This window comes from Bidens hawaiensis, unplaced genomic scaffold (genome assembly GCF_021521415.1).
Source record: "Bidens hawaiensis isolate Kalapana, Puna unplaced genomic scaffold, B.hawaiensis_p1.1 tig00011819_1, whole genome shotgun sequence".
In the NCBI taxonomy this organism is placed as follows: Eukaryota; Viridiplantae; Streptophyta; class Magnoliopsida; order Asterales; family Asteraceae; genus Bidens; species Bidens hawaiensis.
Window position 1 is genome coordinate 364,254 of NW_027491940.1, and position 26,540 is coordinate 390,793.

At 40.3% G+C, this 26,540-nt stretch overlaps 1 protein-coding gene and 1 pseudogene across 2 annotated transcripts; both read right to left on the reverse strand.

Moving 5' to 3' along the window:
- Positions 1 to 98: 98 nt before the first annotated feature.
- LOC143539173 (ninja-family protein AFP3-like) lies at positions 99 to 2,051 on the reverse strand (annotated as a pseudogene). Its single transcript, XR_013136384.1, has 2 exons — positions 1,293 to 2,051; positions 99 to 591 (listed from the first exon to the last, which is right to left on the reverse strand). The product of XR_013136384.1 is annotated as a ninja-family protein AFP3-like (transcript).
- A 6,158-nt stretch (positions 2,052 to 8,209) lies between these two features.
- Positions 8,210 to 11,236, reverse strand: LOC143539160 (nuclear transport factor 2-like). The gene is made up of 8 exons (XM_077032562.1): positions 11,011 to 11,236; positions 10,579 to 10,879; positions 10,172 to 10,392; positions 9,914 to 10,070; positions 9,718 to 9,836; positions 9,016 to 9,078; positions 8,771 to 8,834; positions 8,210 to 8,675 (listed from the first exon to the last, which is right to left on the reverse strand). Exons 1-8 carry the CDS (start codon positions 11,218 to 11,220, stop codon positions 8,485 to 8,487), a joined length of 1,326 nt encoding a protein of 441 aa, XP_076888677.1. The 5' UTR covers positions 11,221 to 11,236; the 3' UTR covers positions 8,210 to 8,484.
- Positions 11,237 to 26,540: the final 15,304 nt, after the last annotated feature.

The following is a 26,540-nucleotide window of genomic DNA, read 5'->3' on the forward strand; positions in this document are numbered from 1 at the left end:
CTGCCAAAACCAAACCAAAATTTTAAAGAACCATCGAAAAGAAAAAACTAGATAATAATCAAACTCCCTCTTAATGGAAGTGATGTTTAGGTTTTTAAATCTTTCTCAAATGGAGGATGACAAAACACACACACATCCAACCACCATTACAACCATCACTAGTCACCTACCACCGTCACGACAACGACTGTCATTACAAATAAGACGACGAATTAGGGTTCACAACTATGTGCTTCAACGGATGAACAACATCCGTCCCGCCTGCGTGCCTCACAAACTCAGCCGGTGTGAGAAAACTCCCATGACAAACACACATTATCTTCACTTCTTCACCTTTACCATATTTATAAAGAATCCCTTCAATTCTTCGGCCACCCGGACCGTCCCCTTGCGTAAACACACCCGGCATGTCGAGTGCGTTTGACCTTATTTCCTTCCCTTTGTTATTTATTAAGCTCTCGGATTTGGGTCTTATTGGCCGCACCGTGGGGTCCATAGGCTTTGACCGGGATGAATTGGCACCATTATTATTTGTCCGTTCCCGGCTAGATTGTACACTTGCGGGGCTAGCTTCGCTTTCGCCTCCCGATCCTTAAACAATAATAATAATAATAACGATAATATTAAGCTTTTACAAATTAGCCTTAAATGAAACTACCTTAAAATTATTCTGCAAGTTTTCTGTTAACGCGTTCTTGAACACGAAACTTTCTTTGTTTACATATTATGCATTCCTCTTATGTCGTACGAATCGTGTCAAATGTGATCACAAGAACCTAGACTTAGTAAGGACCAAGTACGGCTCAAAAATTCGATGAAAGATAACTCCGTGACACTAGGGTTTAAAACTTTTTTTTTGAACTACTAAATTATGTTCTTAAAACATTTATAAAAAAAAGGGTTTCTACACTAACTTACAAACAACAATGTAGGTACAAATTAGCAAATTTATTGGTTTTGGGTCAACCTAAAAACACATTCTACGTTTTACACATTATTATAATAATAATAATAATAATAATAATAATAATAGGATTCTACACTAAAGTACAAAAATAATTCTACATGTTTTTGTTCAACCTTTGTTCCATTGTATCCATCTCTGTTCTCAATACTCGGTCAAATATTTATTATTTTATTTTAGTTATTTATTTATTAAATTTTTATGTCAAGTACTTGAAACCTGATTATCCCAACCCAAAAAACCAACGGTCGGGTTTTGATTCTATTCTTAAAATTCTCAAACCCATGTACCCAAGAAACCCGAAAGTACGACCCGAATAACATTATACCTTGAAGATGCCTACTCTCCACACTCCCATGCGAATCAACCGAACCCGAGCCCGGGACCGACCCCTCCGACACCGCATCCAGGCCACCCCCAAACTCCCAATTCCCCGATCCAAAAACCGGCCCAACCGACAACCCGGCCCGGCCCATCGCCATCACATAGTCCTCCCTCTCACCCCTATTCACACTCCTCTGCTTCTCCGAACGGCGTCGTTTCGCCGCCAACCGTCTCAAGCTCTGCAACTCCTTCCTCTTCCTCCACTCCTCCTCCGTCTCCACCGGCAACGACGCCGTCCTCACCAGACCCGGACCCGACCCGGTTCGGGTCAACCCGGGTCAACCCGGATCCGACCCGGGTAAAATGGCGGCAATGGAGGACGACCTGACTATCCGGGTCCGGTCCACGCCGAACCTCCCGCCCAGTGACAACCCGAGGTTCAGTCCCGGGTCGTCATCCGGGTCGGGTCTGGTCTTTTGACCCGGTGAGTTTTTGGAGCAAGTCCATGGAGAAAGAGGAATGACCCATCTCATTGTTTGATGGGTCGGTCATGTTTTTATAAAGAAAAGACTAGAAATGGGTAATTGAAGATAATTGGAGTGTAATTATCAGCATTCTTGTTGGTTAAAGTTGTGATTTTGAAGTTGTGGGTAATTGAAGATTGATTGAAGTGGATGCAGAGGAAGAAGCAATTGTTGTTGCAGGAAAGAAACAGTGGGGTTTTGATTGGAATTGGAAGTAATAATAATAATAATATTATGAAGAAGAAGAAGAAGAAGAAGAAGAAGAGAATCAATGAAAAGGGAAAAGTGAGTGGAGGGGACAGATGTTTCACTTTGGTCTAAGTTTTAAGTGTATCGGTTGTCGGTCGGCTACTCGGTTATTGAAGTGGCCACTAGAGGTGATCAAATCGGGTCGCGGGTATGGAATCGGGTTTGGTATGACCGGGTATTGAAAAAACCTGATTCTGAATATGGAACCAGTTCCAGTTTTCGGGTATTATCGGGTACAAATCAGTTCTCGTGTACAAGTTTGGGTAGTAAAACCCAGGTACAAAAAACTCGATTCCGGGTCTTTTTCGAATTCGGTTCCGGGTTTGGGTTTTTGTGCATCTCTACTGGCCGCCTTAGTAATGCAGTGTTTCGTGTTTTGACTGGGTGTAGCGTGCACGCTTGTGCGTAAGGAATTCAAAATATGAGGTGTGTTTTTAGTGTGGATTTACGATGGTACTAAATGATGGAGTCAGAAACAACAAAATATCGAGTCTAATAAGTGATGGAACCGAAAACGACAAAGATTCGAGTCTAAGATTTTATTGGTTTTTTGGTTTAATTAGTCGACGTTATAATTCACCCACACAATTGAATGCATTTCAAGAGTATGTAAAATCATTTTATTTAATGAAAATTTAAATTTTAGATAATGATAACGAGTGAGTTCATTTTTATGAAAGAACTAGAGAACTATATACATATATAGTATATAGTTCTTTAGTTATTTCACGAAGAAGAGTTCTCCTATAATCCTTCCCTTTCAAATCTGATATATGTAATTGTTTATGTAGACAATTATGTGTTTATTTATTTTATTATCTTACATTTAGGCCATGATTTGAAGCCATTATAATTACATATACATGGTTAAACTGGTATTAATTAATGATCTCGATTAAAACTATTTATTTTTAATGATAATTAAATGCTGTGTAATATTTTGTATATGTTACTACAAATTGTTATAAAATGTATTATGTTTGAGAGAGAAATGTTCAAATAAGAAGTTTGTTTTTTCTAAGAATGCTAGAAAGAAGGGTAATTTAGTCTACTACTTTAATATTAAAAACGCACTTAATTTAATTTCAAAAACTCATTTAATTAAAACCCACTTAAATTTTCACTCATCTCCTACAATCACCACCGCCCACCGCTATCCACCGCCACCACCTTGCCGGAAAAGTCTTCGGAAATTTCGCCGGAAAATAAAACACAATGGAAAACACTATGAAAAAACACAATGAAAAAAACACTACGAAAATAAAACACAATGACAAAAACAAAATGAAAAACACAATTAAATTACACAATGCAAAAAACACTATGAAAAAATAAAACACACTTGTATAACACAATTTTCTAAAACACAATTTTGGTAAAACACACCTTTTAAAAAACCCACGAATTTTTTTTTTATATTGCAATATGGTACTCATATAAAATATTAAAAAAACTCGTTATTAAGGTGAATATTTTTTTAAAAAAATATCGTATAAAAAAATTATGGACGTTTTAAAATGATTGGGGAATTTGACATGTGCCTGGCATGTGGAGAGAGAAAGTCAACAAATGTGTTATCCCTATTATGCCCTTACCTTTGTTTTACACTTGATGATCTCTCTAATCTAATCTCAACCATTCAATTTTAAAATAAATAGACAAGATTATTTCCTATCATTCTTAAGAAAACTAATCTTTTTATTATAACTCAACCCATGTTTGAGATATTGTATATAATAAGTTTATTTAGTATTTGATTTCTTTTTAAAATCACTCATATATTAATTTTCCTTTCCATTATATGTTCGGGTCTCTTGCAACTTGCAAGTCATCCCTTTTTTCGTTTTTTTTAATAAAATTTGGCTTTTAAAAAAATCTGAAATTTTATTTACTTTTTGGCATAACCTTTGAATGCTAATGGGTGAATTTTGTATATAAATAAAAGTGTAAGGGTGAATTATACATCTTCTATTCAAAAGGGGTATTTGACAGCAATACAAAACTAATAACCAAATGACGAAATTACCCCTGGAAACCTATAACGAAAGTACCTAGACAAGGACAAAACAAGGGCAGTGCTGTCTTCTGACACGTAGGTTTAATATTAATATTTTAATGGTTAAAAAGAGTTGTCCAGGTACAGTGACGTAATGCAACGTGTCAAAATATTATAGGATCCGCCACGTGTCAGAATGTTATGTTGGCGTTAGTTTTAATATGGTGCCACGTAAGGCAGCAAGTACATTGGTTCGTATCAAACACATGGATCTGGTTGTCGAATTAATAATGTAAGTGTTTTAAAGATATTCCGGATTTCATGGAAACCTCTTAAAACATTTTTATTTTATTTTTTAAATATGTTTTGAAAAAAATTATTTTTTAGAATGTTCGATCAGTGTCATCTTCGAGATTTCGAGTGCTCATTTTCAGTTGTTACTAAGCATTTTTTTCCAGTGTTTTGGTACAATTGAAAATAAACAGACTAAATAATAGTTGTAAACGAGTTAAATGATCTTGTTTATAAACGTGTTCACAAGTTGTAAACAAGTAATTATGTGTGATAAACTGGTAATGATGTATAAGAAAAATATGAACAATTGTCTTATAGACCCCTACATTTACAGGACCTTTATATTCTTTAAGGTACCACTATATGACAAAAGTAAAAGTTTCTACCTTCAATGTTTGATTTGTGAATAGAAAGATTTATGGCATAAAGCAAAGAAAGCAGTTCCACGTGTTCCATGTCCACCATATCGTTGCAAGTGATTTAAATTCATAACATACAAAGCTAGGCTCTTTTTAAGTTATTTTGACGCAATTTCATTTGTTAATATTTTAAAATACTTATATATGTATTTAAAAAAAACTGTGAATCGTACCGAAACCATGCCTAAAACGATCACCGAGTTCTGGATCGACCCTAATTCAAGTGTATGTGTTATTTGAAAGGATCAACGGGTTAATACGGTTGTATACGATTATGTGGTTGTACATGAATTGTAATCAAATTGTAAACGAGTTAAATGATTATGTTTATAAACGTGTTAGCAAGTTGTAAACAAGTAATCATTTGGGCGGTTGTGCCCATGATGTATAAGAAAAAAGTGAACAAATTTTTTAGACCCCTACAGTTACACAACTTTCGGATTCTTTAAGGTACCACTATATAATAAAAGTAAAAGTTTCCATCTTCAATGTTTCATTTATGAATTGAAAGATTTATAACATAAAGCAAAGAAATCAGTTCTATTTGTTCCATGTCCACCATATCATTGCAAGGGACTTAAATTCGATGTGGTCTATTGGAGATAAAAAGAAGTTATTATTTGTTTAGTTGTATGATATAAAGACCATTGGGGTTTTCGAAACAGTGGCATTGATACAATGATCTATCAAACATTCAAACAAGTGTAATAAAATCGGATTATAAGTTTAAATATAAAATATTATCATATTAACAAACAAGATTCAATCTTTAATTCCCTTTAGGTCTTTAAAAAGGTTGGGTCGTACCTGATTTAAATAAACATGTAAACGGATTATGGTGTTAAACTTATATATTACAACCTTATCGTTAATCGTTTATTAAACAAGTGAAACATGGTATATTAAACAAATTAGACTAGTCAATTCAAAACATATTTAACTTTTTGTTTAAGTTCAAGTTGAGTAAAATGATAGAGAAAAAAAAAGTAAAATAATATAATAACCTTTTGCATTAGTGAATGATTTTAGGGCGCGTTGGCTTCACGGACTTTTTTTAAGGATTTGGAATAGGAATAGGAATAGGAATTTGAATTAGAATTGGAATTGGAATGGAATGTTTGATAATCCCTATCATATGTTTGGTTGGCTAATATGTATTGGAATTAGAATCTTCTTCATTCTTGGGTTTTTTTTAAGAACGAGGGCAAAGGCGGAAACGTTTTACTTTTTTTACATTTTTCGTTTTTGATTTATATTTTGAGTTATGATTTTTTTATTATTTTTTTTGAATTTATTTTGGAGGGGTTTTTATTATTAATAAGAAAATCCTTAACAATCCTTTCAAATAGGTGGGATTTTAAAATCCCATGAAATGTGAGATTTGATGGGATTTAGTTTTCATTCCTATTCTTTCATTTAATGAAACGAACATATCAATTCATGGGATTTAAAATCCCATTCCTTAGAATTCTTTACAAATTATTGAAACGAACAGGCTCTTAGTATCTTTACTTCAAATGCATTGAAAATAATGTTGTCTTTGAAGTGAAAGGCTGAACATTTTCTCTGCTCCTATTGCTTTCTTTTCAACTTTACTTTTTCTCTTTTTAAGTTTTATTAATAGAAAATATTGTTTATATTATACATATTATAAATAAAGTTAGAGCTTCAAGCCCCACTTAGATCGGGCCTCGAATTTAAACTAGAGTTAGATAAAAAAAATTACTAAATTATCGGTTAAGCTATTTGAAAAAAACAAATATATTCGTAATTAGTTGCTTTGCTTTGTAATAATAAGATTCGAAAAAGACACTGAATTATTATTTCGTTTTAGGCCTTCAAAAATGTTAGGCCGACCGTATAAAGGGATTTGAAACCCGGAGGTTCCATCGACCATCATAGATTGACAACAAGTCTTGTTCTCTTCATGTTCGGATGTTTTTCATGGTTGAAAATTGAAAATATAGAAAGGAGTCAAAGGAGCATTGTTGTTCCAATAAAAATGACTTTGAAAAAGGCAGAAAAGTTGTGGTTAAAATCATAGGTAAAGTCCTTGTCTAGTTCAATCAATAGGTAATTTAGATTGTATATTTTTCGGTGATTGTGTGTAAGATATGTAATATAAACCACTCTATGCTAACATTCACTTCATGACACGTAAACGTCATATCACACTCTAGTCTCTTTCATCACATTTTATTCCATCAAAGAAATGAGTCACTCGCACTCCACTCCCTTTTCACTCAACCAACGGTTCAATTTCATATTAGAAATTAGTTTAAATAAATTTTTAAGCCATTATAAAATAATTAAATACCAATATTTTTTAACCATTTTTACACAAATTTTACAAATACTTTACACATAGTTCACACGCATTTCTTTCTACAAACATAAGAGCATGAAACAACTAAGTCTTATTCATGGATCGAGTAGAAGGAGGGTAAGAGCGTGGAACTACCAAGCGGAAGTAAGATTGACAAATGCTTGGGTCCATGATTTTGAAGACTAGGAAGAAAACCAACAAAGGTTGTAGTTTGTTTATGTATTTGTGGTTTTTGTTGGTTTGTTTGTACATTCGAGCTTCTTGCTCATTATGAGTTGCCTTTTCTTTTTCGTTTTTTAATATTGGCCTTAAAATAAAAACAAGGGTCGGGTTTTTGGGAAAAAAATTATTCAGTTATTTTGTACAAAATTTGTGTAGTGTTTTTATGTTGTACTTGTCGAGTTAAATTACAAAAATTACTAATGTCATTTTCTTTGACCTTTAGGTTTTTAACTGATAATTAAAAAACATAGTAATGTTATTTTCTGTTACTTTGTGCTTAAATCATCCTCACAACAAGAATTAATTTTTAATTGCTCACAGCTTTGATAAATATTTTTATAAACAATTAAAACACAATCTTATAATATTAAAAGGTCTAAAAAAATTAAAATTTAATAATCACATACATCAAAATCATTTTTATTTAAATAAATTAAACATAACTTTATGATAGCGTGTTTGTAAGCATATATAACACGTCAAAAATTATAAAGAAAAAAAAGTGTTTCAAATCTGTCAAACACAACCCATTTTAACTCGCACTGAAAATGTATGTTTTAACTAACATGTTTCAACTCGTTTTGACCCATTATCTTTTAACTCGTTTTGAAAATACAAGTATTTAAACGTATAGACCCAAGACATAGATGGTCAGACCATTCTGATCAGTTTTAAAAACCAGATAACAACGTAAATAAATTTAATATTAAAAATATGTAAAACCAACTTAAAACAAAATCGGAAATCTTAAATATTAGAGAGTTTAAAGTAGTAAACGAATTAGTAAAATGAGATTTTGGAAGGAAAAAAACAAGCAAAATTTGAAAATCCGGTCCAGCCACTGATTAACCGGCCAAATAAAAAGGCTTAGAAGTACTCAACCAGACCAGTCATGTAAGTGGTTCCCGGTCCGGTACTTAAAACATTACTAAACGTTTTAACTACCATAACCAAACAACAGTCAACTAACAACACACCATGAAACCGTTAAAACATTCCGACGACCCCGTTTCTAGGGTACCACTCTAAACTATCATTCTAGAAGTACCAAAGCGAAAAAAACACTCAGACAAAGACTCTTTGAAACAAAAACCAAACCGAAAACTCTTCAACTATTTTTAAAAGTTTTTACCGGATTTTGATCCATTTTGTTGGACCTTTTAAACTCAACGACGATCTTGATAGTAACGGTTGCGCCCCTGGTTATAATCTCGAGTTTGACCAGAATGTTGACCAAAGTTCTCATGGTCAACGTGCTTATTTCCCCAGCTGCCACCATTACTTCCTTCGCCCTCATGACGCCAACCATTTTCAGCTCTACGACCAAACTGTGGCCTCCTCATGTTGTTATTTCCACCTGTGATGGCAATTTGGTAAAAACAAATTCATAACATGGGTTGGAAAATGATACATTTGTTAATGGGCCGAGTATAAGACGGGCTTTTCACTAACCTTGATTAGAATGTTTCTTGTATTGAATTTCACATGCTTTGTCATCAAGTCGGATGAAACGGGCCTGAAACAATGTGATGAAGAAACTTTATAAAATAGTAGTTAAACGATGCTTTTTTCGTTACACGCAGGCTTAAACGTGTTGATTGTGTATGATAAACGGAAAGTATTAAGGGTGTCAATTTATAAATATTAAATGGATCGAATAAATAAATATTAAGAAACTACATATAACATATTAATACCTCTACTGCGCTAATGGCAGATTTTGCATGATCGAATTCAACAAAAGCGTAACGGTATCCGTCCTGAAAAAAAATCATTAGAATTAGGAAATTACTGCGTTGCCAAAACGGGTCATCCAAGTTATCATGTTACCAAATTAGCCCGTTTAAAATATGTATATTTACCAAGTCACAACACTGTCAAGTATAATTACCAAAACGAACTAGTAACCTAAGTAGGTTGTTATTCTCTGATACTTTAGCCTGAACAATTATTACCAAGACAATAATGTACAAATAATAATCAAAATCTTAAAAAAAAAACGGTTTAGAAAGACGTATGCCTTAAAATATGATAAAATCACCAAAATATCCATTTTGACCAAGAAAACTAACAAAATAGCCTTGACTAACGATCAACCGGTGCGCAAGGCACATCAAATTTCGGTCGGGCGTAGCAGATTTCCATCTAGAGCCATTTTCTTAACTAAAAGAAGAGAGTCAAATGACATTTGGGCAAATAAAGAAATCATAGGCCATTTGTCAAAGTTAGTGATCATGATCAAATGGCTATTTTGGTAATTCTCCCTTGATATATACTTTGGCTAACTTTCAAGTTTCAACCGACTTTTCTAATTTGACTGGTTTGAATTGAATCACAACCCAGGCTGACTCGTTCATAAGCGAACGGGTTAACATTAAGTAGTAAGCATGATTACGAACCTGTGCATATTCTTTAATCTGGATGTTTTTCTGTTTGACTGGTCCAAACTGCTTTACCACCTCCAGTATTGATTCCTGTGTAACTTTTGGTGGCAGATCCTTGATCCGAATCGATTTGACTGCAACATTTATGAAAAAATAACTTGTAACTAAAAATTGAAACACCTTGATAATGATTGCAAGTTAATGATCTTACCATCATAGATATTTTCATCAGGACCATTGTTAAGAAAAATAGATGGTTTGGGTACAACAGCAGACGTGCTTGCAGGCTTATCGGTTTTTGGTGAGACTTTTGCAACAGCTTTTGGAGGTGAGTCTGTAGTGGATGGTCCAGAACCTTCTTTTGCCAACTAAAGTTATAAGCAATGATTATATGGTAAACATTTTTAGAGAGAATATATGGAACACAGACTATATAGAGATTATTTAAAAAAAAAAAAAAAGAGCTCACAATTGACGCGTAAGACACTTTTTTTGAATCTTCTTGGATTTTTGGAGGTGTCTGCCAAACAGAAGGTTGACATTTCTTCTTTGGTTCAGCCGGAAGTGGCTTCTTTCCTTCTAAGACCTCAGAAAACTTCATTTGAGTATCATTTCCTTCTTTTTTAGGTGTTGACTTCTCGGTTTGATCCTTGACGGCAGTCTGTGCAGTCTCCAAGGAGGAGTCTTTTGCTAACAAACAAAGAGTATTAGTAGAAATCCAATCAGTTGGAATCATAAAATATAGTAATAATGAAAGTGTGTTTAAATTTGTGTTTTAAAAGTGATTATGCGAGATACTTAATGATGAGATTGTTTTGAAAGATGCAACCAACTGGAATCATATCATCGGTTTAAAAACATAGATACTAAAAGTACCTGAATCATCAGCTTGTTGAGCAGGCAGAGGATCTTCCACATCATCAACAGAAGGTGAAGCTTCTGGTGCCTTCATGATTTCCATAAGCTGAAGAAAATCGTTGTGGACATAAAAGCCACCGCCTTCTTGTGTGGCTAAGAGAAAAGTCTGAGCAAAGTTTTTTGTCACGTCATCATTGTCAATCAAATAGCCCGTTACTCCAACGACGACTGAGTTCATTATCGAATCCTGAGCATGTATGGTTTCCAGATCAGGATTCCATTCCTTGATATTGGAAGCCATGATCTCCTCATCAATACACTGCTCCAAAATATTCAATGATACTCAAAAGTTACACGTTATGAAATCATGCACAGATGGATAACTAATAATTTTCTGTATTAGAATGTGTGATATTAAGTCAGACCTGTTATTGACCAAAGATTTTTTACCTGCAGGGTTGTTACTGGTTTCATTGAACCATCAAGACATGGATGGGCTCGCGTGCTTTGATCCTTATAAAAATTATATGCCTCCTTAGGAATTTCTTGCAGAATTTTATAATATTGTTTCGCAAAGGCATCAGCAACATCTTGTGCAGAGTAGTTTGGATTCACGACAGTATTGTTCTCCTTGTCGGTGGACAAAGTTTGATTTTCCATAATATTACCGTTTTCCATCTCTGCAAAAGAAGGTAAATTAAAGTTTTAGTATATATATTTGAAAAACTTCTAGTCATTTCATTAATAAAACAAATCAGAAATCCCAACAAGATGGAGAGTACACATAAACTACGGAATTAAGTACGTCAGGAGAAAAAGTACACATAAACTACAAGAATCATACGATACGTCATTGTCGGCTGCTCTACTACCATATAAGTTAAAAAAATAATCAATTTCTAGGGCTTCCATAATGCATCCATATAGTCATGTAATACCAGAATTTTATAACTTGAAGCAAATTATATAAATTTGGAGAAACAAACACATTAGAATTAGCAATCTTACTGAACCAAAGTTATATATAAAAATACATTCAAGGTCACAGTTTAACTTCCTATATAATTAACGTTTTCCATCTCTGCAAAAAAAATAAAAAGAAATAAATAAATAGAAAAATTAAGATAAGTATATGTTTTAAGAACTTCTAGTCATTTCATAACTAGAATAAATCAGAAATCCGCATGACGGAGAACAGTAGTGTACGTCAAGTAACAAAAGTACATACGTCACGAGAAAAAGCAACTGCAAAATGATACGATACGTCATTGTCGGCTGATCTACTACCATATAAGTTCAAAAAAATAATCAATTTATAGGGATTCCAATATGTATCCATCTAGTGTAACATTAACCAACACGGAACATATATGTTAATCAATCTCCATAGACTCAAAACATGTACTGCCACAACTTTATATCTTGAACCATATAACCTTTTTTATTGCAAACACGTATATAAATACATACAAGAACCTGACTTGCTATCAAACTATTATCTCCAACATCAAAATCCAAAATTACACTTAAAATTTAACTTCTGCACATAATTGATAAGAAAACCATCTAGCCATTCCTGAGACAATCAAAATCCCTAAATCAACAACAATGATCCAAATTATTCCAAACAGTCAAATCATCCAAACAGCAACAAATGCACCTCAACCAGACACTCCAAAACTCCATACAAACTCCAATCTCCCTCTAAAAACATTCAATCAACATCACAAAAGCATCAAACACTACTGCAAGCCCTATTTCAACAATCGGTGTACATCACTACATGATTACCTACTTACCAAACAAAACCTAGACGATTCACATAATATTCACACCGATTCCGACTAAATCCCTAACTTACAACTCACATACAGCAAATGAGCATCAAATCAGTGCATAAAACCTCAGTGCTTAACCAAACACTCCAAAACTCCAAACAAACTCCAATTTCCATTCAAAAACATCCAATCAACATCACAAAAGCATCAAACACTAGTACAAGCCCTAGTTTAACGATTGGTCTACATCACTATACGATTAGTTGAAAACCGAACAAAACCTAGCCAATTCACATAATTTTCACATTAATTCAGACTAAATCCCCAACTTAACACCTTCTAACCTTCCATACAGCATATAAACATGAAATCACTCCATAAAACCTCAACGCAAGCCCTAGCTTAACAATCAATCTACCACTGAATAAAAACTTGCCTATTCACACAATTTTCACACCAAATCCCATTAAATCCCTAACTTACACCTTTCATATAGCACATAAACATATAATCAGTCCATAAAACCTCAACGCAAGCCCTAGCTTAACAATCCTCCACATCACTAAACAAAACCTAGCCTATTCACACAATTTCCACACCAAATCCAATCATTCAATCAATCAATCAATCAAGCCCTGTATATCCCACCGCATAGCATGCTATCGGTAGGGTCAGGGGAGGGTGGGATGTAGGCAAGTCTTTCCTCTATCCGAGAGAATAGAGAGGCTGCTTCCAGAGAGACCCCCGGCTCATAAAGCTACATACAGGTAATCATAGTAAACATACATCCTACAAGCAAAAGACACTTAGCAATACATAGATAACAAACTACCAAAAAAGCAAGGAATCTGTAACCTACTAAGAAAAGGGCATAAGAAACAAAAAGCAGCATCAAAACAAAAAAATATTCATAAACAACAAGGATCAAGACAAGCCAACTAGACCCTAAATAGAAAGCTAAGCTAACTAGGTGCCTTCCCCTAGAAGTCGCTAACCTTAATCCTACGTCTCCACGAATCTCTATCCTGGACCATGTCCTCAGAGAGGTGCAACTCTGTCAAGTCATGTCTAATTCTCTCATCCAAGTCAATTTAAGTCTGCCTCTACTCCTCTTTCCTTCCACAATGAAGGCTTCCACTACTCTAACTGGCGCTGTTGTCGGTCTCCTCTTCACATGCCCAAACCATCTCAATCTCCCTTCCTTTATTTTCTCTGATATGCTAACTATTCCTAATCTTTCCCTAAAGACCTCATTTCTAATGTATCTAATCTAGTGTGTCCGCACATCCACCTCAGCATCCTCATCTCTGCCACCTCCATCCTGCGCTCCTGTGTCTTCTTGATGGCCCAACAGTCTGTTCCATACAACATTGCAGGTCTAACTGCGAGTCTATAGAATTTCCCTTTTAATTTAGATGGGAACCGCTTGTCGCACAAAACCCCAGTGGCTGCTTTCCACCTACACCATCCAGCTTGTATGCGGTGGGTTATGTCACTGTCTATTTCTCCATTTCTTTGGACAAACGATCCTAGATATTTAAACTTCGTTATCTGCGGAACCACCTGGTCCTCGATAGTGATCTGGGTGTCCTCGCTATCACCAACACCACTGAAGTCACAACAAAAGTACTCTGTCTTAGAGCGACTAATTCTTAAACCTTTATCCTCTAAAGCTACACGCCACTCCTCTAGCCTTTCGTTCAAGCTTTGTTTAGTCTCAGCCACTAACACAATATCATCCGCAAAGAGCATGCACCATGGGACAGGCTCCTGAATCGACTTGGACAGCTCATCCATGACTACCGTGAAAAGAAACGGGCTTAACGCCGATCCTTGGTGGAGTCCCATCTCCACCGGGAAAAATCAGTATCTCCTACCGGCGCACGAACACTAGCTTTAGTCTTGTCATACATATCTTTAACTAAGTCTATATACTTTCCAGGTAACCCTCTACCTTCTAAACTATCCCAAATTAGTCTGCGTGGCACACTGTCATAAGCTTTTTCAAGGTCGATGAATACCATATGTAGGTCCCTCTTTTTCTCCCTATACTTCTCCATTAATCTTCTCAATATGTGTATCGCTTCCGTGGTTGACCGTCCTGGCATGAAACCAAATTGGTTAATCATAACCTGCGTTTGTCTCCTAATTCGGGTCTCAATTACTCTCTCCCATAACACCAAATCCAATCAAATCCCTAATATACAGCAAACGAGCATCAAAACAGTCCATAAAACCTCAACACATACCCTAGTTCCACGATTGGTCCACATCACTACACGACTACTTAACCACGACTAAAACCTAACATATTCACACAATATTCACACCGATTTCATTAAAATCCCCAACTTACACCTTACATACAGCAAACGAGCATCAAATCGAAGCATAAAACGTCAAAGAAAGACCTAGTTTATCGATCGGTCCACATCACTACAAGACTACTAAACCACGAATAAAACCTAACATATTCACACAATATTCACACCGATTTCAATAAAATCCCTAACTTACACCTTCCATACAGCAAATAAACATATAATCGGTGCATAAAGTGCATAAAACGTCTAGTTTAACAATCGGTCCACAATCACTTAACCGCATACCAAAACCTAACATATTCACACAATGTCCACACCGATTAGAGCTCACATACAACAGCTTAACATCAAATCGAAGCATAAAACGCTAATGCATGTTAACATTCAACGATAATCACCGATGAACTACGATTAGTCCATTATTAACAAACAGTAATTAATCAAACAGTTATTATTATTATCATCGATTGAATGAAGCGAGTAAAACACATCGATTAGTTAGTAATAATCGGTTAACGGAGTTAACGTAACCGTAACGGAATATACCTCCTCCGGTGAACCCTAACACCACCGACTGGACTCTACGATATACACACACAAACATTGAGTTGGAGTGTGTGATTGTGTGTGTGTGCACCCTACGGTATGAAGGTTTGACTTTGACGATGTAAGAGATGGACGGTGTGGATTTGTTTGGGATTGTGTGTGGTGAGGTGTATAGGTGTGGAGATGGAGGTGGGTGTGGATTGGTGACACGTGGTGTGAGATGAGTGTTGACTGTGGGTTTGACTTTTGTAAGAAATGGGAATGATGTTGACTGTTCGGTAACAGGGTGGAGTCAATCTTCCTCGTAAACGGTGGGTCTTTGTCTATTAATTTTCTTATTATTATTATAATAATGAAACTTTTTAAAATGATTTTGGTTGTGGGATTGGATTCAATCTTTTTAGAAAATAAGAAAATTCATGTAATAAAATGTTTACATATTTAATAATGAAATGTACATTAATAATTAGGTCATCATTTAATATTTTAATATATATATAGCGATTAGTATGAGCCGTCTTGGTTATCGGTTATGGGCTAAATCGTACCATTTTTTTTCGAGGAACAACTTTTATTAATCCACTAGTGAGACGTTATGGACAAACAACACAGAAAAACCAAGAATTACAAAAAAACATAAGAAATGTTAATTAAAGGAGAGCAGTTCTTGATCCAAAGGCTTAATGTTTCCAAAATTTTACTTAAGTTTGTGGAATTATATTTCTAAGACAACTTCATTTATTGATTTTCAAATACACCAACAAGACGCAAGGATAATCACGTGCAACACCTTTTTCTTCCGGTGTCCAAGGTGCTAGACTCGTGCACCATTAAAGGCCATGCACCGTAAAAGCAAATATTGGGGGACTTGACACATATTACTTATGAATTGCTAGATCAAAGTGGCAAAGTGACACGATATTAGGAGATGCTCACTCTTCTTCTTCTTCTTCACACAACCTAAAAATCATCGGGCCCACGTTAATATTTCTTTTGGCTAAATCGCATCTACAATCAATGTTTTGATTTCTATATTTTAACAACAAAACGGTTTTGGCTATAACGTTTTTGTGAACCCAGTTATTGAAAAAGATAGTATGGTTAACCATCGACTTTGAACATTATGTGAAGAAACGTGGATCTACTCACTGGTAGCAGATCTACTTTCCTCGGGTGTGATTATACTATTTCACCGATGGTTCTTCTGGATCTGTGTTCTTCCACCTACAAAATGAACAGCGCCGTTACTTACCCCTCAGAAAGGGACAGAGGGGTCCTCTTTGGGGTAACCCTCCGGCGTGAGAATAAGTATATGTAGGAGAAGATGATAATGTGAGAGTAAGGGAATTTGGAGAGTATTGCTTAATAGCTGAATACTGTATGTTACTCTGTATGATTATGTGATTGAATATGCTTCAATGTGAATCAATGTGTCTGTAACTGTGTACGTTATGATGTATTTATAGTGCTAGGGTTTCCACTGATTGAGCTGAGACCAAATTAGGGTTTTGTTGGCCTCCTCCAATCGATTTGCGCCACGTGTCCCTGGAGACACCTGGTGCTTTTTCATTGGTTATGATCACGTGGTAACCCATGAGTCATGCTGAGCTGTCCACCTTTCATTTAGCAGCTGTCAACATCAGCATATCCTTATTCCTTAAAAAGATGTCTTCTGGAAGGTTGTCTGACGTGCACAATCAAGGTTGCCCTAATCCTGATTTGGATAAGGACGAGGTTGATTATGTGCATGTGTGATATGCGCCCATCCTGAGGATGCGCGAGGTCTTCTCTTTATTCTCACGCGCAGATGTGATACGCACAAGCATGTAATACGCGTCACGCGCGGATGCCCCACGCGCAGCTGCGCCATGCGCAACTGTGATATGGGTGGGCATGTATGATGCGCGAGCATGTGATATGCGCCGCGCGCGGATGCGCCACGCACGATGTGATATGCATAAGCATATATGATGCGTGAGCATGTGATACGCGCGAGCATATGTGATGCATGAGCACATGTGATGCGTGAGCATATGTGATGCTTGAGCATATGTGATATGTGCAAGCATGTGATGCTTGAGCATAAGTTTTGGCTTTGTGCCTTGATAATATCTTTGATTTCTAATGTCTTGTATATATCTTGTGGGTTGACCTGCCCCGCTCGATGTTGAGGCGGGTACATACCTCTTCAAGCCCCCCCAGTCTAATGTGTGTCTTATCTCGCGCGAGCGCGGTAAGATAGATATTAGACTTACTGATTTGGCCTTTTAATGGGGTTTTGTCGTTTTCATGGTTGTTTCCATCGTTGCGCGAAGTTCTATCCATTTGGTTGAAACGAAGGGTCCAAAGACGTGGTTGGTTGGTGGTGACGTGCGCCGGAAACGTGTCAGACGTTTCGTGTGCTCGAGGTGCTACAGTTGCCTTTCATGTCCCCTCGCACAGCTGTCTGAAACACGTGTCGCGCTCTCATTGGTTTGCACCTGCGAGTGGGGGCGCGTCTCTGCTCCGTGGCAGTTCCGTGACGTTTTTATGTCCCCTCAACAGTGTTAGGGACACGTGCCGCGCCCGTGTTGGCTTACACCTGCGAGTGGGGGCGCGTGAAATCCGTTCAGTTGCCAATTTTCTCTCTCCTGGGCCTATAAAAGCAGGCCCTTAGGAAAAAATTTTTATCTTCATCTTCATTGTTGTGTGTTCCAAAGCTTCTGTCTTTCCGATTTTCTGGTTATTGCTTCCAAATACCCTGTTATCTGTTGCTGTTGTTATTGTATGTCTGATAGCTCAGACTCCTCTAACCCCTCAATCACCTCTGTTGCCTCTCGAAGATGCCGTGTGAAATCTGTGGTGATGTCGACATTGAAGCAAAAGGGCAAGGGGAAGAGGGTTGTTGAGACCACATCGGAGGAAGTAGGGAGGACCAAGGCCACGAAAAGGTGGAATGAAATCCCCTGCAAATTGAGGCAGGCCGATCTCGACAGCCTCATCTCGTCACAGGGTTTTCTCCCTGTGTTTGGCTGCATGTTGCCTGTGGCCGGGCAAACGGCGGCGGACCCGCCTCCCGGCTATATTTCACTGTACACCCATTTTTTCACCCACTGCAACCTTCGTCTTCCGATGACAAGGTTTGTAGGCGCGGTGTTACGGTTTTTCGGGATTCATATATCCCAAGTCCATCCGTTTGGACTTGTGCGCATGACTCATTTCGAGTTCATGTGCAAATCACAGCGCGAGGAGCCCACCCCTCGGCGCTTTCAATTTTTTTACAAGCCCAAGATCCAAGATTCTTGGATCTCCTTTATTCCTCGCAGTCAGAAGGTTAAGTGCAGCACCGTGTCATTCAAGAGCCTTCATGACTGGTCTGAGAGGTTCTTCTACATCAGGGCTGGTGTAATCCCCATCCGCATGACGATGCGCGCGATCGATTCTGCGCCCGCAGATGCGGATGTTATTAAGAACCCAACCGGCGCCTGGGTTAAGAAACTGACCGCCGAACCATTCCCCGCCAAGAAAATTCGCGAGGAGGCGCTGGTGGGGGTCGGCATGAGTAGGCTGTGGGCCGACAGCGCGTTGGAGCCTGTCATCCAAGTGGACGTCTTGCGTAAGTTATCGCATTGCTTTATTTCCGCGCTAATAGAATTTGCCCTTGCTGATATTATTTGTCTTGTTTTTGCGCAGTAACCAAGGAGTTTTTCCACGCCGCCTACGACGATCAAGTGGAGGGTGGCTCCATCTCGCTGGGCGCTGGGGAGGTGGGCTTCCCAGATCGCTTCGATGACATGTTCATCCCTGTGGATCTGGAATTTGACTTTGATAGCGACGCGCCTGGTAAGCCTTCGCACTTATGCTTATTCCTTTAGAATACCAAAGTTTATTAACAGTTCTGTTGCTTGTATTTGCAGATGCGCTCGAAAACTACGAGCTGGAGCTCGCGGAAGAGGAGGAGGAGGAAGAGGAGGCGCCCCTACTAAAACGCAAAGCTAAGGGGAAATCTGGCGCAGGGGCCAGTAAGAAACAGAAGAAAGATGACACCCCTGTCGCTCATCCCCATGCTCAAACGAAGGGACCTAAGGAAACCCAGGTGTTTACCACCAAGGTTTCTTTAGCTTCCCTGCCTGTGAGAGTGGGCAGACCTCCTGTCCACTTGAGGTATGGTGGCGTCACTTCCTCCGTTCGCGCGGCTGAAGAGAGAAGCAGTGCCGCGCCTACGACATGTATACTTTGCTTATCTTCATCAAATTGAATTATTATTAAACCTTTGCTCCTTTGAATGTTTGCAGGACCGGCGACGGTAGCAGATCAGCCGCAGACGCAACAAGGTGCTGAGGCTGCGCCTGGGGCTGCTTCGAAGTCCCCTGTTCTACCCTCAGAAAAGGGTAGAATGAACTTTATGGCGATGTTCGCCGCGCGAACAGAATTGCGCCAAGGTATATTTTGCGCATTTGTCTTCTGAATTTTTTGTTTTGATCAAGTCATAAACCATTTTTTGTTGTTGATTTGTTCATAGGAGTTGTAGCTGGCGTACAACCTGCTGGTGACACTCCTGGCGCCGTTGCCGGCGCCGCTGGTTCTGCTCCTGCTCCTGCTAGTGCTGAGTCTCCCCTTATTGGGATTACCAAGGAGCAGGAAGCCGTATTGCGCGCCGAACTGGCGGCGTCGAGACCTCCCTCGCCTCCTCCTACACGCAGCCCTCCCCGCGAGACTGGTTTGGAGCCCTCCAGGTCGCAGGAGAAGAGGCCTATTGAAGAAGATGAGGAGGATGAGGGGGCTCAAGCTGAAGACTCCTTGGGAGACCGCGCCAGCCCTGCGATGCCACAAGACTTCGCAGCGCAGACTTCTGGTGGGGCTGGCGCTGACTTTTCTGCTTCATCCCCGCAGGTATGTTTTAATTTGTTGCTCCGCTGCGCGTACCTCCATATAAGTATGTTTTATGACTTAGAACATTTCTTGTGTTTTGCAGGAAGGTGACCACGTTTACCGCCCGAGATGGAATATTAATGAAGACAGTTCCTTCCAATCCATGGGCGTATGCGAGGACTTCTGGGCTCATGTCGTGCCTCCTACTGAAAGGAGGTATCAGGAGGAGCGCACCCGCGCGGACTTGCTGAATGACCATATTTTCGCTGGGTCGGCTTTCTTTGCTGCTTCCCAAGAGCTTCATCGTGATTATATTAAAGTACGCGATGCTCTTGTGGAAGCCCAGCGAGAGGCTAAGGTGGCCGCCTGGAACCTTTCTGATGCTCGCGCGCGAGCTGAGAAACTCCAAGCAGAGCTCAGCGAAAACCGAGCAAGTGCCAACACCGCCTTTATTAAGCGCGGGCATGAGCTCCAAGCTGCGCGGGAGAAGCAGCAGGTGGCGGAGGCCGAAGTTGCCAAGTACGCGCGGAGAGTGCGTGTCTTGGAACTGCAGGCGGAGGCGTGTGACCAAGCTATCGTCCAGAGTATCACTGAGAAATCATCACTGGAGAGTGAGGTTGCGCGCCTGAAGAAGGAGTTGGCGGCCGCGCAGGCCGATAGAGATGAGGCCTTGGCGACGGCAGCGTCTAGCCAGGAAGCACTTGATGCTGCGCAGGCGGAGAAAGAAAAAATTTTGGCGGCAGCAGCGTCTGATAAAGAGGAGCTAAAAAAGACCAAGGAAACTGTTGAGTTATTAAACTCCCAGGTTCCTGCCCTCGAGACGTCTGTTGCTGGCCTCGCGCAGGATCGCCAATGGCTGGTGTCACAGGGCATGACTCGTTGCGCTTTGGCGATGAAATATTCTGCCGAGTTTCAGGCCCTTGTGATGGACTGCAATGCTGCCGCGCGCTTGGTGGGTCGAGCTGAAGGGTTTACGGATGGGTATGAATATGGCATGCTGAAGAAGAACCCATCCGAGTACCCTTACAAGAGCGACGCGGCCTGCGCGGACATGACCGCGGTGGGGGAGAAGTATATGAATACTCCCATCCCCATCCTTATGCAGGTACCTTGACCTTAATGAGTTTTTCTTGATTAATTTTCCAAGTGTTTTGTACTCAATACTTTTCTAATGATTTGCAGATAGCTGCGCTTGCTGACCAGCCCGACCTCGGCGCGCTAAAGAAGTTGCTCAATGAATGCGAGAGGGCTGGTGGCGATGATGGTGGCGCGGGGGATGTTGCCCCTGCCAGCGGCTCTGGCGCGGCGAAAGAATCTGCTCCTGACACCGTCGTGATAGAAGACTCCATTGAGGAGGAAGAACTTGACTATGGTCAGTTTGGAGATGAGGAGCGGGCCGTGCCAGATGCTGCGGGAGATGATGAGGGTGATGAAGTGGCTGACGTGGACGTGGAGACTTGAGAAGCCCTTCATCTTTCTAATTTTTTTTTTTTTGTTTTTTGTTATACTTGTAATTTGTAACTCATCACACTTGTAAATTTCAATGCTATGGAATGAAATTTGTTTTCCCTTTTTCACATCTTGCGCATTTCCATTCATCTCTTCATGTTTGCTTGTATAGATATAAGATATGCTTGCACGTTAAAATAAGAACAAGGTTGTAAGGAAATTATTTACTTAACCATAGTCCTATTTTGTAAGTGGTTTCGCAGTATCTTGTTTATGCTGACACGCGCGATGACTTTTCAGTATTCCTTTTTTGCGCGTCGTTGTCGCGCGTTTTTTATATGGAATTATGAATTTTAGCCATTACATGTCAGCATGTGTTACTCAGATATCCACTATGATTCCGCGCGCGACCTCGACCTGAGACCTTAACAACTATGATTTGGCATGTACTTTGCCTTAGTTGTGTTTAGGGATTTTTATGATCAGGCTGCGCGGGATGTAAGATGGATGTTTGTGAGTGTTTTGAGCTAAGGCTCTTTGTTTTGGGCTAAGGCCCTGACGTTTTTAGAGTTAAGACTCGTTAACGTGTTTGAGCTAAGGCTCGCGCATGTATGTTTTACTTCGTTTTATTTTGTTTTGAAGTCAATATAGTGTTGTCATATTGCTCCAAATTAATAAAGGAAGTGTGAAACATGTATGCAAAGGTAATAGAACAAATATTGAAAGATAGTGCGAATCATCATTCATGATGGCTTAAAAGCCTTGATTACATATTTGAATTTTTACATGAAGCATTTTCTAAGCTGTGCCGCGTTCCACGCGCGCGGTATCTTTTTTCCATTCAAATCTTTTAAAGTGTACGCGCCTTTCCCCAATTCTTCTGAGATTTGATAAGGTCCTTCCCAATTGGGGGACATTTTTCCTGGGGGTATTGCGCGACTAGCTTCATTGTTTCGAAGGACAAAATCATTTTTCTTGAAGTGGCATTCTTTAACGCGCTGATTATAATATTTTTCCAGCTTTTTCTTGTATTTGGCTTCATTGATGATAGCCGCTTCTCTGCGCCCTTCAAGCAGGTTGAGGTCCAATCTTCTTTCGCGCTCGTTATCAGTCTTGCTCATCATGAGTACCCTATGGGATGGGCATCCAATTTCTGCTGGGATCATAGCCTCTGTCCCATAGGTTAGGCTGAACGGGGATTCGCCATTGCTAGTTTTGCTTAATGTCCTGTGCGCCCACAGGACATTAGGTAACTCTTCGACCCAAGAATGGGATTCTCCCTCCAACCTTTTCTTCAGCCCATTTAACAAACTTTGATTCGCGCGCTCCACTTGGCCATTCCCCTGAGGGTGGTAGACCGAAGTGAAGATTTGGTTGATGTGCAATTCTTTGAGCCAGCTGGATATCTTCCTGTCAGTGAATTGTTTGCCATTGTCGCTCACAATTTCCATAGGAAGGCCAAAACGGCAAATGATGTGGCTCCAGATAAATTGCTTCATCGCCTCAGCTGTGATTTTTGCTAGTGGCTTGGCCTCAACCCATTTTGTGAAATAGTCTACCGCCACTACCAAAAATTTCACTCGCCCTTGCGCTTGCGGCAGGGGCCCCACAATATCAATGGCCCATTTGTGGAAAGGCCATGCGGAGGTTACTGGAATCAAGTTGTTCTTTGGCCGCATGGTGTTTGGCGCGTAGCTCTGACATGCCTTGCATTTTTGGATTTCTTTTAGCGCATCCAAGTACATGCCTGGCCAATAGTAGCCTGAGCTCATTGCCTTGGCAACCACCATGCGCGGGCCGGCGTGTATTCCGCAGATTCCTTCGTGAATCTCCCTAATCACATAGCTTGCTTCTTCAGCATCCAGGCATTTCATGAGCGGTCCAAGATAAGAGCGTCGATATAATGTACCCTCAAGTAGTTCATAGTTCTGCGCCTTGTGTCTTATCTTCCTCGCCTGTGCGCGATCGTCCGGTAACTTCCCCTCCTTCAGGAATTCCATTATTGGAGTTATCCAGGATGAAGGGGTTGTATGAATTACAAGGACAGATTGCGTTTGCACTGACGGGTTGCTCATCACTTCCACCCTGACATCTTTGCCAAAGTGATCAAAATTAGTTGATGCCATCTTACTCAACGCGTCAGCGGACTTGTTTTCGCTGCGCGAGATGTGTATGATTTTGAAGAAGTCAAACTGCTCAACGAGCTTTTTTGCCTGCTCTAGATATAGAGGCATTGTGTTCTCCTTGGCGTCATAAAGGCCGTTGACCTGAGCAGCTACCAAGTAAGAATCAACATGGGCCTCTAGCCTTTTAACTCCAAACTTGCGCGCAATGCGCAGACCAGCCAGCAGGGCTTCATACTCAGCCTCATTGTTGGTACTCTTGAAGTCCAACCTAATAGCATAAGTATATTCCTGATTATCAGGGTCCACCAGTTTGAGGCCTGCGCCGGACCCTTCGCTGTTGGAGGCTCCATCAGTGAATAGCCTCCAAACATCTTCTTCATCATTTGCTCGCGGAGGGTCTACCTCGCGCTGAGCTTCTTCAATCTTTCCCTCTGGGATTTCCGTGATGAAATCCGCTAAAACTTGACCCTTTATTGCTGGACGGGGCTTATAGGTGATCGTGTGTTCACCTAATTCCAGCGCCCACTTTGTCAGCCTTCCGGAGAGCGCGGGGCGTCGCAAGACTTGCTGGATGTTGTAACCAGTCAGAACTTCAATAGGATGACCATTGAAGTATCTATGAAGTTTGCGCGACGCGTGTGTTAGTGACAAAACTAACTTTTCCATGATGGAATATCGCGTCTCAGGGTCTGTCAGCACCCGACTCACATAGTATATTGGCGTTTGGATCCCCTTGCGATCCACCAATAATACTGCGCCGATGGCGCGGTCTCCAGCTGACAAGTACAATGTTAGGGTTTCGCCAGGAAGTGGAGCTGTGAGCGCGGGCAGCTTTATGAGACATTCTTTTATCTCACTGAAAGCTTGCTCAGCCTCAGGCGTCCACTTGAATTGGCTCTTCTTCAAGCAGTTCCTCAAAGTGTTAACGAATGGAGTAGATTTGCTGGCGTGGTTCGCTAGGAACCTGTTGATTGACACCAATCTACCATTCAGCTTCTGAACCTCTTTCATGGTGGATGGTGAAGGCATGTCAAGGATGGCTTCCACCTTTTCAGGGTTCACCTTGAAACCATCCTTAGTGACCATTACACCAAGAAATTTCCCCTCTTCCGCGCCGAAAGTACATTTGCTCGGGTTGAGCTTCATGTTAACTTCCGTTAGGCGCTGAAGAGTTTCCTCGATGTCTTTGAGCATTTGTCTCTCCTCCCTGCTCTTGATCACCAAATCATCAACGTAGACTTCTAGATTTCTTCCGATTTGTTCACTGAAAACCGAATCCATAAGTCTCTGATAGGTGGCGCCCGCATTCTTTAAACCAAAGGGCATTTTTGTGTAACAAAAAACACCCTTGTCGGTTCTGAAGGCAGTCTTGTCTTCGTCTTGTGGTGCCATTTGAATCTGGTGATAGCCTTTGTAGGCATCCAGGAAACATTTGAGCTTGAATGGCGCCACGGAGTCCACCTTTGCGTCGATGTTTGGGAGGGGGTAACAGTCTTTCGGACATGCTTTGTTGAGGTCCTTGAAGTCAATACACATCCTCCATGACCCGTTGCTTTTCTTTACCATCACAGGATTGGCTACCCACGTCTGGTATCGGATCGGGCGGATGATGTTTGCGCGCAACAGGTCCTCAACTTGCTCATTCATGGCCTTCGCCTTTTCATCCCCCATGATTCTCTTTTTCTGAGCAATTGGCTCCACCGACTTGAACGTGTTAAGAGAATGTTGCGCCAAGTCTCGCGGGACCCCAGTCATATCGGAGTGTTGCCACGCGAAGACCGACGTGTATTTTGTGAGCAACCTTTTCATTCTCAATCTCGTTTCGTCTGAAATGGTAGCGCCAATTGTGACCGTTTGCTGTGGGAATTTTGGGTTTAAAATCCACTTCTCTGGCGCATTGTCCGCCATTGGAAGTTTCATTCTCCCTTCCCGCGGCGTACTTGTCACTGCGCACAAATGATCGCGGTAAACAAATGTTACGCCTGTTGGTGTAGGAAACCCCAATGCGCCGTGCGCTGGCGACGGTACAGCATTAAATTGGGCAATCGTTCCCCTACCCAGGATCATATTGTGGCATGACGTGGTGGGCAAGACCAAGAAGTTGACAACTTCGGCTCGCTTGTGCTCATCATCCCCCATAGTTAGTTCAAACTGAATCTGGCCTAGGGGATGGATGATTTCATTTGAAACACCACAGATTGGTGCGTTCACAATTTCGAGCCGCGCTTGGTCTGCCGGGTCTAACTTTCTGAAACATTGCTCATACATAATGTCAGATTCGCTTCCAGTGTCCACCAGGACTTTTGACACTTCGTAATGAGCAATGTGTGTGGTGATGACGAGAGGACTGCTGATTGAAGGGCCTCCCCTGATTCTTGGGAAGATGACTTGCTGCTCGCGCCAATCTCCGTGGATTTGCGCGCTTCTCTTTTTTGACGTCTGCCCTTGTTGTCCCCCCTCAGCCACACAGATTCTTTTGTATTTCTTGCTGGCAGAGGCTCCTTCCGGTTGCTCATCTTCTATTCTTTGGTTTTTCACCAAGTGAGCCAGCCTGCCTGATTTTACATCCTTCTCGATCGCATCCTTTAAATGATGGCATGCGTCGGTGTTGTGGCCCGGGGACCTGTGAAATTCACAATATTTGCCACTGTTTTGCGGTCCCTTGTAGTGTAGTTGCTTGGGGGGCTTGAATTGGACATTCTCCGTACTTAACACCTGTGAAGGTGTTTTAGTGAGGGGAGTCCATATTCTTGGCAGAGGTCTGCTTGGATCTCTGCCGCCCTCCCTCTTGTCACCCTCCCCGCGATTACGAACATCTTTTTGGGGCTGGGGTGAGCTTGGTTGCGCTTGCTTTTCTGCGGAAGAAAAACTTGTTGGCTGCAACCTGGACCATACAGAGTTCTGTT

Coding starts and splice junctions, on each gene's coding strand:
- LOC143539160 (XM_077032562.1), bottom strand. CDS start 11,220: ATGGAAAATCAAACTTTGTCCACCGACAAGGAGAACAATACTGTCGTG. Junction 9,837..9,913: donor TGATGAAAATATCTATGATG/GTAAGATCATTA, acceptor TAAATGTTGCAG/TCAAATCGATTCGGATCAAG. Junction 9,079..9,717: donor AGATTAAAGAATATGCACAG/GTTCGTAATCAT, acceptor ATTTTTTTTCAG/GACGGATACCGTTACGCTTT.